The 13,965-nt window shown below is 42.5% G+C and overlaps 1 protein-coding gene across 1 annotated transcript; it reads right to left on the minus strand.

The window, feature by feature from the left end:
* Positions 1-2,647: 2,647 nt before the first annotated feature.
* Positions 2,648-4,420, minus strand: LOC311135597 (beta-crystallin A1-like; the record flags this gene model as incomplete). Its single annotated transcript, XM_084169607.1, has 4 exons — positions 2,648-2,795; positions 3,259-3,401; positions 3,747-3,888; positions 4,245-4,420. The coding sequence occupies 4 exons, from the start codon at positions 4,418-4,420 to the stop codon at positions 2,648-2,650; spliced, it is 609 nt and encodes a 202-aa protein (XP_084025733.1).
* Between the last annotated feature and the right edge of the window lie 9,545 nt (positions 4,421-13,965).

Consider the following 13,965-nt stretch of genomic DNA (forward strand, 5'->3'; position numbering starts at 1 on the left):
TATCTGCAGGGTTAGCTCCAGGTAAATATTGCAATCCTTCAGCCATTCCTGGACCTGTGACCAAAAACAAGCTACAAATGGACAGTACCAAAACAAATGATCTAATGATTCTGTCTTTTCGCAGCAAAATCTGCAGAGCTGGGAAGATTGTATCCCACATATAAATAACATTCTATTGGTAGCAAGAATTTTGTATAATAATTTAAATTGAACAATTCTAAGTTTTGAATCCGGCGTCGTTTTGCATATCATTTCATAAACACTATGCCATGGAATCGGTACGTCAAAAATCTCTTCCCAACCATTTTGCAATCTATATGGGACGGGTGTCAATCCTTTGGGCCTGAAATGAAACTGGTATACTTTTTTATCTATCACAATTTTCTTTAACCAATTATGTTCTTTAATGCAGGGCCGACAGTCAAGTTCCTTACTTTTTCCCCCTTCCACTTTCCTCTTCCATTTTTGCGGTAATGCTGCAATTACAGTGAGGGAAAAAAGTATGTGATCCCCTGCTGATTTTTTACATTTGCCCACTGACAAAGAAATGATCAGTCTATAATTTTAATGGTAGGTTTATTTGAACAGTGAGAGACAGAATAACAACAACAAAATCCAGAAAAACGCATGTCAAAAATGTTATAAATTGATTTGCATTTTAATGAGGGAAATAAGGTGTATTTTATACAGGTAACAAGCTGAGGTTAGGAGCACACTCTTAAAGGGAGTGCTCCTAATCTCAGTTTGTTACCTGTATAAAAGACACCTGTCCACACAAGCAATCAATCAATCAGATTCCAAACTCTCCACCATGGCCAAGACCAAAGAGCTCTCCAAGGATGTCAGGGACAAGATTGTAGACCTACACAAGGCTGGAATGGGCTACAAGACCATCGCCAAGCAGCTTGGTGAGAAGGTGACAACAGTTGGTGTGATTATTTGCAAATGGAAGAAACACAAAAGAACTGTCAATCTTCCTCGGCCTGGGGCTCCATGCAAGATTTCACCTCGTGGAGTTGCAATGATCATGAGAACGATGAGGAATCAGCCCAGAACTACACGGGAGGATCTTGTCAATGATCTCAAGGCAGCTGGGACCATAGTCACCAAGAAAACAATTGGTAACACACTACACCGTGAAGGACTGAAATCCTGCAGCGCCCGCAAGGTCCCCCTGCTCAAGAAAGCACACACACAGGGCCGTCTGAAGTTTGCCAATGAACATCTGAATGATTCAGAGGAGAACTGGGTGAAAGTGTTGTGGTGGTGTTTTTCTGCTAAGGGGACAGGACAACTTCACCGCATCAAAGGGACGATGGACGGGGCCATGTACCGTCAAATCTTGGGTGAGAACCTCCTTCCCTCAGCCAGGGCATTGAAAATGGGTCGTGGATGGGTATTCCAGCATGACAATGACCCAAAACACACGGCCAAGGCAACAAAGGAGTGGCTCAAGAAGAAGCACATTAAGGTCCTGGAGTGGCCTAGCCAGTCTCAAGACCATAATCCCATAGAAAATCTGTGGAGGGAGCTAAAGGTTCGAGTTGCCAAACGTCAGCCTCGAAACCTTAATGACTTGGAGAAGATCTGCAAAGATGAGTGGAACAAAATCCCTCCTGCAAATCAATTTATAACATTTTTGACATGCGTTTTTCTGGATTTCTTTGTTGTTATTCTGTCTCTCACTGTTCAAGAAAACCTACCATTAAAATGATAGACTGATCATTTCTTTGTCAATGGGCAAACGTACAAAATCAGCAGGTGATCAAATACTTTTTTCCCTCACTGTATTTGGTTGTAATTTTGGGTAGAGCAGACATTTCCATATGTTTTTATTAGCTGCATGTACGACATAACTCCACCAGTCCTAACTATGATATCATTTATGAAGATTACACCTTTTTGAATATTTTTTTCAAAATATAATATTTTTCTATCAATTAGTATTTTTGAGTTTAACCACAATATTTGTTGCATTATTTGTTCTGTCGTTTCTGGAGGATTAAATTGAAATTGCAACCAAATTTCTATGGCTTGTTTTAGAAATAGTGATATTTGGGAGATTATTTCCTTTTCAAATAACTGAAAGTGAGTTGTGTGTGTTTGTTAATCTTTTGTGTGTGTGTGTGAGGGAAGGACAGGACGAACACAGTGTGAGTTACATGCCAGTCATAGTCTTAACTCTCACTTTCTTTTACTCAATCTCTTTATTCATCAGTCTCATACATTTACCACGACAATCACAGTGACAGGCAATAGTGATGATGATGGTGATGAAGAAGAAGCTGATAATGATGTGGATGAAGAGCAAAAAGTTCTGAGGTGTTTTCGCTGTTCTGCGTCCAGCCTCTGGAAGGAGTCGTGGATGTATTCTTTCATGTTACTGCTTCTCTCAGTCATTCCCTCTATCTGTCTTTCTTTCTTTCAATTTGGCCTTTCTTTTTTTGTAGTTCTTTCTTTTTGTGCCAATAAGCACCTGAGGCCCGGCCTGAAATCCTGCCTGGACTAGCCTGATTAGTGGAACATGGAGCGGCGAGGGAGAGGAGGCGCAGGAGAAGGGAGAGAAGAGAGGGAAGAGGAGTAGGAAGTATAACAAGAGGAAGAAGAAGGAGAGGAGGAGTAGAAGAGGAGGGATGGTGTTTCCTGCTCAGTGCTGAATCCTCCTGATGGACTGGATCTGAGGGGTCTGAGCGTGGGAGCCAAACTCACGGTAACACTTGTACTCTCCTCCATGGCAGTCGCACTCCATGATGTACTGGTGGCCACGGTAGCCGGGGAACTGGTAGCACACGAAGCTACAGGGAGAGAAGAGATCAGGCCAATCAGATACACTGTTACTGTGAGGTGAGTCAGAGTGGGCCAATGGGAATGAGGGTGAGGATCAACTTGGCAATAGGACAGAGTAGTGCAGGCAATATAAGTGCAAAAATCACTACAGTAGTGTGGTATTGGAGTAGCAGCTTCAGGTATGCAATTATAGAGTAGAGGTTGGCCTTTGGCGGTAGTGTTGTTGTAGTAGTAGTAGAAGTATAAGTAGCAGTTATTATTAATAGTAGAGATTGGTCTGTGCCGGAAATGTACAGTAGTAGTAGCACTAGTAGTAGAAGCAGTCATTATTAGCAGTAGATATTGGTCTGTTACGGTAGTGTACAAGTAGTGGTAGTACAAGTGTAGTAGAGTAGTAGTGTACAGAAGTAGCAGTGGTAGTATATTTAGTGTGAAGTGGCAGTGTCCCTGTCATGGAATTAATATGCTTACGCTCCACTCTGGATGTGCATGGATCCAACCTCATTGTTGAACCAGCCCATGGCCTGCAGGGAGGGGTAGTCATCACACATCTCAAACTGGCGACCAATCATGTTCTCCTTCTCATAGATGGTCATACGGGACTCCTTGTGGCTCTGAGAGAGATGGAGAGAGGGAGATAGAGAGAGAAAGGAGGGATGGTGAGAGCGATGAGCAAGAGAGACATGATGGGATGAAAAGACAGACATTGTAACACACAGTTTACATTCTTATAGTATTTAATATATTGTTATTGCTAATCAAATGTATCATAAGGTTATACAATGTTATGCAATGTAAATATTATCTGGTAACATTGGCATGATAATGTAATGTGATCGGATGTTATGTTCATTATGTAATAAAGTAAAGGTAATGCAGTCTGATGTGATGTATTGTAGATACTGTTGATAATGTTGCTATGATAATGTGAGGATCTGTGATAATGTGGAGTGACTCACAGCGGAGCAGATGGGTCTGAAGGAGATCATCCTCTCGATGCGGTAGGAGTTGCTGCCGCTGTAGGCCTCGAAACGGGGGTAGTCTCCCTTCTCCAAGACAAACTGCTGGCCACTGAAACTGGAGTGCTCATAACCCACCCAGCTAGAGGGAGGAAGATGGATGGATGGATGGAGGGAGGGATGGATGGAGGGAGGGAGGGAGAGAAAGGGAGATGGAAAGAGTGAGATAGTGATGGAGGGAGATGGAATGAGAGAGAGGGCGATGTAGGGAGACAAAGGAAGGTAGGGAGAGGAAGGAAGAGAGAAAAGAAAGGGAGATATTTTGATTGAAATCAAGGAAAGAGAGACAGTGATGGATGGAGAGAGAACAGAAAGAAGAGATGAATAAGGAGAGAGAGAGATTAGTCAGTGCCCAATGTAATAATGGCTGCCATTGGCTCATGCTAGCCTGCTGGAAAACCTCTTTCATGTTTTGGGAAAGGTTTTGGGACTACTTACACTCCACACTCGACCTTCAGGGAGCGGATGTTCTCCATGCCACACTCCATGATGTTCTGGCAGCAGGCGGTGAACTCCATACGTTTTCCCTGGAAGTACTCCTGGTCGTACACAGTGATCTTCCATGGGCCCATGGGCATGGGGTTCATGGGGTTCATGGGGTTGGTCAGAGCCATTATGTCCTTCTGTCTCAGTGCTGACCTGGAGACAGAGAGGAGGGAGGGAGAGAGACAGGGACGGGAGTTAAAACAAATAAATAAACATGCAATCATCCATACTGACATTTTTCTCCAAGCATGTCTCTGCATATAGACAATCATCACTGTATATACATATAAATAATTCACTAAGACATCCCACATTGTCTTGACGCTCCCAGTGAATGGCCCATAGCCTCTGGTCCCCGGACATGTAGCTACAGAACAACACAGTTCATTGACTCATGAGGTAAAGCCTTCAGACAGATGCTTGACCAGCTCTATCCACCTTGTTATTCTGCTGCTCTTCCAAAGCCCTAATAAGCTCTTTTAAATAGAGTGATCTATGCATGATGACCAGCCATTCATACCTCTCCCACGGGGGGCCAGTATGAAAATGTATGCACTCACTAACTGTAAGTCGCTCTGGATAAGAGCGTCTGCTAAATGACTAAAATGTCAATGTAAATGTAAGCTCCCTATCATCATAGCCTCAATGGTTCTTAGACTATTTTATACCATGATCCACCTAAACTGAAGCCGTTCAAATAATAGTATTGTAATCCTCCAAAGAAGATAAAACAAAACAAAAATGTATTGTCTTCAGTGACAACTCCCAGGCACCACCCACCACTGGTTCCAGATACATCATTTAGGAAACACTACCCTATTGTCCCCTGCTCTAATAGCCCTGCTAAGCTCTATCACACAGACAAATAGAAGTCTATGGGCTGGATTCCGGGACCCAGATCAAGCCTGAAGCCTAACGTCATGAACTTAAAAAAACATGCTCAATGGAGAATCTCCAATGATCTAGCTTTATAGTTAGATAAACATAAAGCTATGTGTCAAGGCCCATCAGATCAGACCTATTCAAACAGATAGGACTAAATTAAGTCTGTTAGATAAACATGAAGCTATGTGCTAGCAGACCTACCTAAAACGTAAGCTGTGTGTCACAGGGTTCCACTGAGCGGTCTGCCAGGGAGGTGTGTGTGTGGGTATATATACACCCCCGAGGCCTGGGGCTAGGGGGTCGGCCACACCCACTTCACTGTCAGCACTTTGTTTTGGGATCCATTGTTACTGAGCTTGAGTCTGCCTGAGATGGGGTTAACACACATACATATACACACACGCACGCACACGCACAAATAACGTAGGAACACAGACCTACAGACACATACTGTCACACCAATGTAGACACAGACAGACCAACATAGAAAAACACAAACAGAATTCACACACTGTACACACGTTAAAACAAACACACCTAGAGTATACGATATCCACTGAGTATACAAAACATTAAGAACACCTGCTCTTTCCATGACATAGACTGACCAGGTGAATCCAAGTGAAAGCTATGATCCCTTATTGATGTCACTTGTTAAATCCACTTCAATCAGTGTAGATGAAGGGGAGGAGACAGGTTAAAGATGGATTTCTAAGCCTTGAGACAATTGAGACATGGATTGTGTATGTGTGCCATTTAGAGGATGAATGGGCAAGACAAAAAGTGTTTGGTGTTCCTATTGTTTGGTATACTCAGTGTGTAAAAACTATTATAAACCGGGTAGTTTGGGTCCTGGATGCTGATTGATTGAAACAGCATTTCAGCCGTGTGTATATCATTTACATTTTACATTTTAGTCGTTTAACAGACGCTCTTATCCAGAGCGACTTACAGTTAGTGAGTGCATACATTTTCATACTGCCCCCCCGTGGGAATCGAACCCACAACCCTGGCATTGCAAACGCCATGCTCTACCAACTGAGCTACACGCAATGCAATAGACCAAGGGTATGACACAAAAAATACTTGTTTACCGTTCTATTGATGTTGGCAACCAATTTATAATAACAATAGGCTTAGCGTCGTGCATAAGAACAGCCCTTAGCCTTGGTATATTGGCCATTATAAACCGGGTAGTTTGGCTCCTGGATGCTGATTGGCTGAAAGCCATGGTATTTCAGGCAATATACCACGGGTGTGACAAGAAATTACTTGTTTACTGTGCTAATTGTGTTGGTAACCAGTTTATAATAGCAATAAGGCACCTTGGGGGTTTGTAGTATGTGGCCAATATACAACAGCTAAGGGCTGTATCCAGGCACTCCGCGTTGCGTCGTGGAAAGAACAGCCATTAGCCATAGCATATTGGACATATACCACACCCCCTCGGGCCTTATTGCTTAAGTATACCACTAACTCTTTATTATGACAACAATATAATATAACTTTACTTACTAGGCATTTTTAGCTCAGTGTAACAGTGTTGGTCAAAAATACACTTTACGGGTCATTTGGGAATTACATAACTGATCAGCGTTTTGGAAATAGTAGTAGGACATTTGTTAGGGTGAGGGGGCAGTGGTACAATGCCAGGGGGGCAATGAGGGGGAAATAGAAACCTGGCCTCTGCCATGGGGGAGGGGGTGGTGGTTGGGTAGATCTATACATTGGCAAAGACTGGTGCTGTTTTTTTGGTATTGGCTGGTTATTTCTGATTGCCAGCGTGAATGGACCATGTGAATGGACCATGATTAAATAAAATATTAGATGTGGGGGTGGTGTAAAAGTGAGAGAAAGAGAGAAATAGATGGAGAAGTTCATTGATGAAAAAGAAGAGCTCTTCTTGCCATGGATACAGAGAGCAAATAGATCTGTTCTCCTCTGAAGTGATGTTGCAATATATGGATGAGATTCAGAAGAGTTGTTTGTCAATGTTACTCACTGTTCACATAGGCAATGTTCATTAGTTTGTGTTCTAAAGTAGTGTATAGTTAAGTATGTACCTAATTATTTACACAAGCTATCAACATCAACATTTCAGTCATATTCAAGATTCTTCCAAGATATCTTTGGTTTTTGTCTACAGTTCCAGTCAAAAGTTTGGACACACCTACTCATTCAAGGGTTTTTCTTTATTTGTGATATTTTCTACATTGTAGAATAATAGTGAAGACATCAAAACTATGAAATAACAAATATGGAATAATGTAGTCACCAAAAAAGTGTTAAACAAATCAAAATTGGTGTTATATTTGAGATTCTTCAAATATCCACCCTTTGCCTTGATGACAGCTTTGCACACTCTTGGCATTCTCTCAACCAGTTTCACCTGGAATGCTTTTCCAACAGTCTTGAAGGAGTTCCTTCACTCTGCGGTCAGACTCATCCCAAACCATCTCAATTTGGTTGAGGTCGGGGGATTGTGGAGGCCAGGTCATCTGATGCGGCACTCCAACACTCACCTTCTTGGTAAAATAGCCCTTACACAGCCTGGAGGTGTGTTGGGTCATTGTCCTGAAAAACAAATGATAATCTCACTAAGCCCAAACCAGATGGGATGGCGTATCGCTGCAGAATGCTGTGGTAGCCATGCTGGTTAAGTGTGCCTTGAATTCTAAATAAATCACAGACAGTGTCACCAGTAAAGCACCCCCAAACCATAACACCTCCTCCTCCATGCTTTACGTGGGAAATACACATGTGTAGATCATCCGTTCACCCACACCGCATCTCACAAAGACAAGGCGGTTGGAACCAAAAATCTCCAATTTGGACTCCAGATCAAAGGACAAATTTCCACCAGTCTAATGTCCATTGCTCGTGTTTCTTGGCCCAAGCAAGTCTCTTCTTATTATTGGTGTCCTTTATTAGTGGTTTCTTTGCAGCAATTCGACCATGAAGGCCTGATTCACGCAGTCTCTTCTGAACAGTTCATGTTGAGATGTGTCTGTTACTTGAACTCTGTGAAGCATTTATTAGGGCTGCAATCTGAGGTGCAGTTAACTCTAATGAACTTATCCTCTGCAGCAGAGGTAACTCTGGGTCTTCCTTTCCTGAGGTGGTCCTCATGAGAGCCAGTTTTATCATAGTGCTTGATGGTTTTTGCGACTGCACTTGAAGAAACTTTCAAAGTTCTTGACATTTTCCAGATTGACTGACTTCGTGTCTTAAAGTAATGATGGACTTTGGTTACTCTTTGCTTTTTTGAGCTGTTCTTGCCATAATATGGACTTGGTATTTTACCAAATAGGGCTATCTTCTGTATAACACCCCTACCTTGTCACAACACAACCGATTGGCTCAAACGCATTAAGAAGGAAAGTAATTCCACAAATTAACTTTTAAGAAGGCAAACCTGTTAATTGAAATGCATTCCAGGTGACTACCTCATGAAACTGGTAGAGAGAATGCCAAGAGTGTGCAAAGCTGTCATCAAGGCAAAGGGTGGCTACTTTGAAAAATCTCAATTATAACATATATTCTGATTTGTTTAACACTTTTTTGGTTACTACATGATTCCATATGTGTTATTTCATAGTTTTGATGTCTTCACTATTATTCTACAATGTAGAAATAGTAAAAATACAGAAAAACCCTTGAATGAGTAGGTGTGTCCAAACTTTTGACCGGTACTGTATATGCTTGTGTGCAGTGGGGAAAAAAAGTATTTAGTCAGCCACCAATTGTGCAAGTTCTCCCACTTAAAAAGATGAGAGAGGCCTGTAATTTTCATCATAGGTACACGTCAACTATGACAGACAAATTGAGAAAAAATTCCAGAAAATCACATTGTAGGATTTTTAATGAATTTATTTGCAAATTATGGTGGAAAATAAGTATTTGGTCACCTACAAACAAGCAAGATTTCTGGCTCTCACAGACCTGTAACTTCTTCTTTAAGAGGCTCCTCTGTCCTCCACTCGTTACCTGTATTAATGGCACCTGTTTGAACTTGTTATCAGTATAAAAGACACCTGTCCACAACCTCAAACAGTCACACTCCAAACTCCACTATGGCCAAGACCAAAGAGCTGTCAAAGGACACCAGAAACAAAATTGTAGACCTGCACCAGGCTGGGAAGACTGAATCTGCAATAGGTAAGCAGCTTGGTTTGAAGAAATCAACTGTGGGAGCAATTATTAGGAAATGGAAGACATACAAGACCACATGCAAGATCTCACCCCGTGGGGTCAAAATGATCACAAGAACGGTGAGCAAAAATCCCAGAACCACACGGGGGGACCTAGTGAATGACCTGCAAAGAGCTGGGACCAAAGTAACAAAGCCTACCATCAGTAACACACTACGCCGCCAGGGACTCAAATCCTGCAGTGCAAGACGTGTCCCCCTGCTTAAGCCAGTACATGTCCAGGCCCGTCTGAAGTTTGCTAGAGTGCATTTGGATGATCCAGAAGATGATTGGGAGAATGTCATATGGTCAGATGAAACCAAAATAGAACTTTTTGGTAAAAACTCAACTCGTCGTGTTTGGAGGACAAAGAATGCTGAGTTGCATCCAAAGAACACCATACCTACTGTGAAGCATGGGGGAGAAAACATCATGCTTTGGGGCTGTTTTTCTGCAAAGGGATCAGGACGACTGATCCGTGTAAAGGAAAGAATGAATGGGGCCATGTATCATGAGATTTTGAGTGAAAACCTCCTTCCATCAGCAAGGGCATTGAAGATGAAACGTGGCTGGGTCTTTCAGCATGACAATGATCCCAAACACACCGCCCGGGCAACGAAGGAGTGGCTTCGTAAGAAGCATTTCAAGGTCCTGGAGTGGCCTAGCCAGTCTCCAGATCTCAACCCCATAGAAAATCTTTGGAGGGAGTTGAAAGTCCATGTTGCCCAGCGAAAGCCCCAAATCATCACTGCTCTAGAGGAGATCTGCATGGAGGAATGGGCCAAAACACCAGCAACAGTGTTTGAAAACCTTGTGAAGACTTACAGAAAACGTTTGACCTGTGTCATTGCCAACAAAGGGTATATAACAAAGTATTGAGAAACTTTTGTTATTGACCAAATACTTATTTTCCACCATAATTTGCAAATAAATTCATTAAAAATCCTACAATGTGATTTTCTGGATTTTTTTTTCTCATTTTGTCTGTCATAGTTGACGTGTACCTATGATGAAAATTACAGGCCTCTCTCATATTTTTAAGTGGGAGAACTTGCACAATTGGTGGCTGACTAAATACTTTTTCCCCCCACTGTATGTACACTTGTATGCTGGAGGCAACTTTCCTTTTCTTTTCTTTTATGAATCTAAATGAACATGAATTGTGGAGCTGCCATTATTTCCATGTACAGTTTATTGCCTATCCATACGTAAGGCAGGGCTCGCTCTGTCTGGTACAATGGGAGAGCAGAGAGGACAGAGGATATAGTAAAACGCTACAGACTCTTCTAAATCTCTATGGCTCTATGCCTCTCTCCCATGTATGTCATTGTGCTGCTAAAGCAAACAAGCAGAGATGGGACAAAACAATATAGAGAGAGACTGGTGGGACTGTACAATGCTTAACATCTAACAGAGGCTACAGCATCCATCCACTCCACTCCTCTCACCAAACAATGAACTTATTGGGAACAGCTTACTAAGGTCAGCACATTTCTCAGGCCTCTCTCTCTCTCTGTGTGTGTGTGTGTGTGTGTGTGTGTGTGTGTGTGTGTGTGTGTGTGTGTGTGTTTCTCAGTGAATGTGGGTCTATGCATATGTTTTGGATGTGTTGGTGTGCTGCGGCTTTGCTGCTAGAATGTGTATAAAGCATATCAATGTGTGTGTGTGTTTGTGCGTCCGTGTGACACCCTTAGCATTTATTCCTCTGTGTGTGTGTGTGTCTGTGTGTGTTTCTGCTGATGTTTGCAGCAGCCCAGACGTGACAAAGAGTCAAGCACTGTCAGCAAGCCTATGGGAGGAGCTCTCTGTGACCATATATACTCTACCGTATACAGACATCAGCCATTCAACACACACGCACGCGCACACACACACACATACACACACATACACGCCTTAGATCTATGCTAAGGAACATAATCACTGTATCAGATGAACATTTAAAGTAAGGGAAAAAAGTATTTGATCCCCTGCTGATTTTGTACGTTTGCCCATTGACAAAGAAATGATCAGTCTATAATTTTAATGGTAGGTTTATTTGAACAGTGAGAGACAGAGTAACAACAAAGAAATCCAGAAAAACGCATGTCAAAAATGTTATAAATTGATTTGCATTTTAATGAGGGAAATAAGTATTTGACCCCCTCTCAATCAGAAAGATTTCTGGCTCCCAGGTGTCTTTTATACAGGTAACGAGCTGAGATTAGGAGCACACTCTTAAAGGGAGTGCCTGTATAAAAGACACCTGTCCACAGAAGCAATAAATCAATCAGATTCCAAACTCTCCACCATGGCCAAGACCAAAGAGCACTCCAAGGATGTCAGGGACAAGATTGTAGACCTACACAAGGCTGGAATGGGCTACAAGACCATCGCCAAGCAGCTTGGTGAGAAGGTGACAACAGTTGGTGCGATTATTCGCAAATGGAAGAAACACAAAATAACTGTCAATCTCCCTCGGCCTGGGGCTCCATGCAAGATCTTACCTCGTGGAGTTGCAATGATCATGAGAACGGTGAGGAATCAGCCAAGAACTACACGGGAGGATCTTGTTAATTGATCTCAAGGCAGCTGGGACCATAATCACCAAGAAAACAATTGGTAACACACTACGCCGTGAAGGACTGAAATCCTGCAGCGCCCGCAAGGTCCCCTGCTCAAGAAAACACATATACAGGGCCGTCTGAAGTTTACAATGAACATCTGAATGATTCAGAGGAGAACTAGGTGAAAGTGTTGTGGTCAGATGAGACCAAAATCGAGCTCTTTGGCATCAACTCAACTCACCGTGTTTGGAGGAGGAGGAATGCTGCCTATGACCCCAAGAACACCATCCCCACCGTCAAACATGGAGGTGGAAACATTATGCTTTGGGGGTGTTCTTCTGCTAAGGGGACAGGACAACTTCACCGCATCAAAGGGACGGTGAGAACCTCCTTCCCTCAGCCAGGGCATTGAAAATGGGTCGTGGATGGTCGTGGATGGGTATTCCAGCATGACAATGACCCAAAACACACGGCCAAGGCAACAAAGGAGTGGCTCAAGAAGAAGCACATTAAGGTCCTGGAGCGGCCTAGCCAGTCTCCAGACCTTAGTCCCATAGAAAATCTGTGGAGGGAGCTGAAGGTTCGAGTTGCCAAACGTCAGCCTCGAAACCTTAATGACTTATAATATAATAATAATAATATGCCATTTAGCAGACGCTTTTATCCAAAGCGACTTACAGTCATGCGTGCATACATTTTTTTTTTTTTTTTGTGTATGGGTGGTCCCGGGGATCGAACCCACTACCTTAGCGTTACAAGCGCCGTGCTCTACCAGCTGAGCTACAGAGGACCACTGGAGAAGGACTTGGAGAAGATCTGCAAAGAGGAGTGGAACAAAATCCCTCCTGAGATGTGTGCAAACCTGGTGGCCAACTACAAGAAACGTCTGAACTCTGTGATTGCCAACAAGGGTTTTGCCACCAAGTACTAAGTCATGTTTTGCAGAGGGGTCAAATATTTATTTCCCTCATTAAAATGCAAATCAATTCGTAACATTTTTGACATTAGTTTTTCTGGATTTTTTTGTTGTTGTTCTGTCTCACACTGTTCAAATAAAACTACCATTAAAATTATAGACTGATCATGTCTTTGTCAGTGGGCAAACGTACAAAATCAGCAGGGGATCAAATACTTTTTTCCCTCACTTTTTTCCCTCACAGGTTGCTGTTTGTTTAGGATGAATGAATGAATCCTGTTTTGTAACAGATTCTTCTCTCGCTGCAAAAAAATGTGGGGGTGAAAAAGCAAAAACATTATCTACAAAGAAAAGACTGCTAATCATTCTCCACAATCATAGAGTCCGCCCTTTTCTTTTGCAGTGTTCTCTTTCCGTTCTTGCACCTTTTATGGAAATGTACTATAGAAAACAAACTCAGCAATGTAATTTTTCCAAATGGACTTTTCAGGACAAATTAGAAAATGCTCCCTTTTCAGCATTGATGACACCCAAACCATGACAACCAACCCATCCTGAAATGTCCACTGTGACTGGCTCTGCAGTAGATGCAGCTGGCCTTTAGGATGTAGCATTTCCTCATGGATGAGTGAGAACTTGTAGAACTGCTGTGACATTCTGGAACAACTGTGACATTCCAGAATCTGTTTGACATTCCAGAATGTCTGGGATATTCACTAGAAATCTCATGGACTAGACTGTATGTCATTGGCCATACTGGCATAGGCCTGTCTGTTTTACCATATGGTACATTTTAATAACCTAAAGTTGCCTTGTCCACATGCACCTTCCTTCTCACTGATCTGAAAGAACAGGCCAGCCAGGTGAATGCAAACCTCAGCTTGACATCTGCTGTATTGCAGAGGCAAGGAGAGAAGGCCGCTTTTTTAATATGCAACCTATGACCCTATAGGAAATAAACCTAAATGATGTATAGACTGCTGTCTAGTTCAGTGACACTACACGGTCTGATCAGTACGGGGTTTGGTACTAATAGGCTATGTTATCCAATGAAATACTAGTCTCGGAAAGTCAGACCCACTCTCCGCGAAGTCGGCAGAAAGCAGATGTTTCTGGTTTTCAAGGGTACAGTATTT

Source organism: Coregonus lavaretus, assembly GCF_964263955.1.
Source record: "Coregonus lavaretus genome assembly, chromosome: 10".
Lineage (NCBI taxonomy): Eukaryota > Metazoa > Chordata > Actinopteri > Salmoniformes > Salmonidae > Coregonus > Coregonus lavaretus.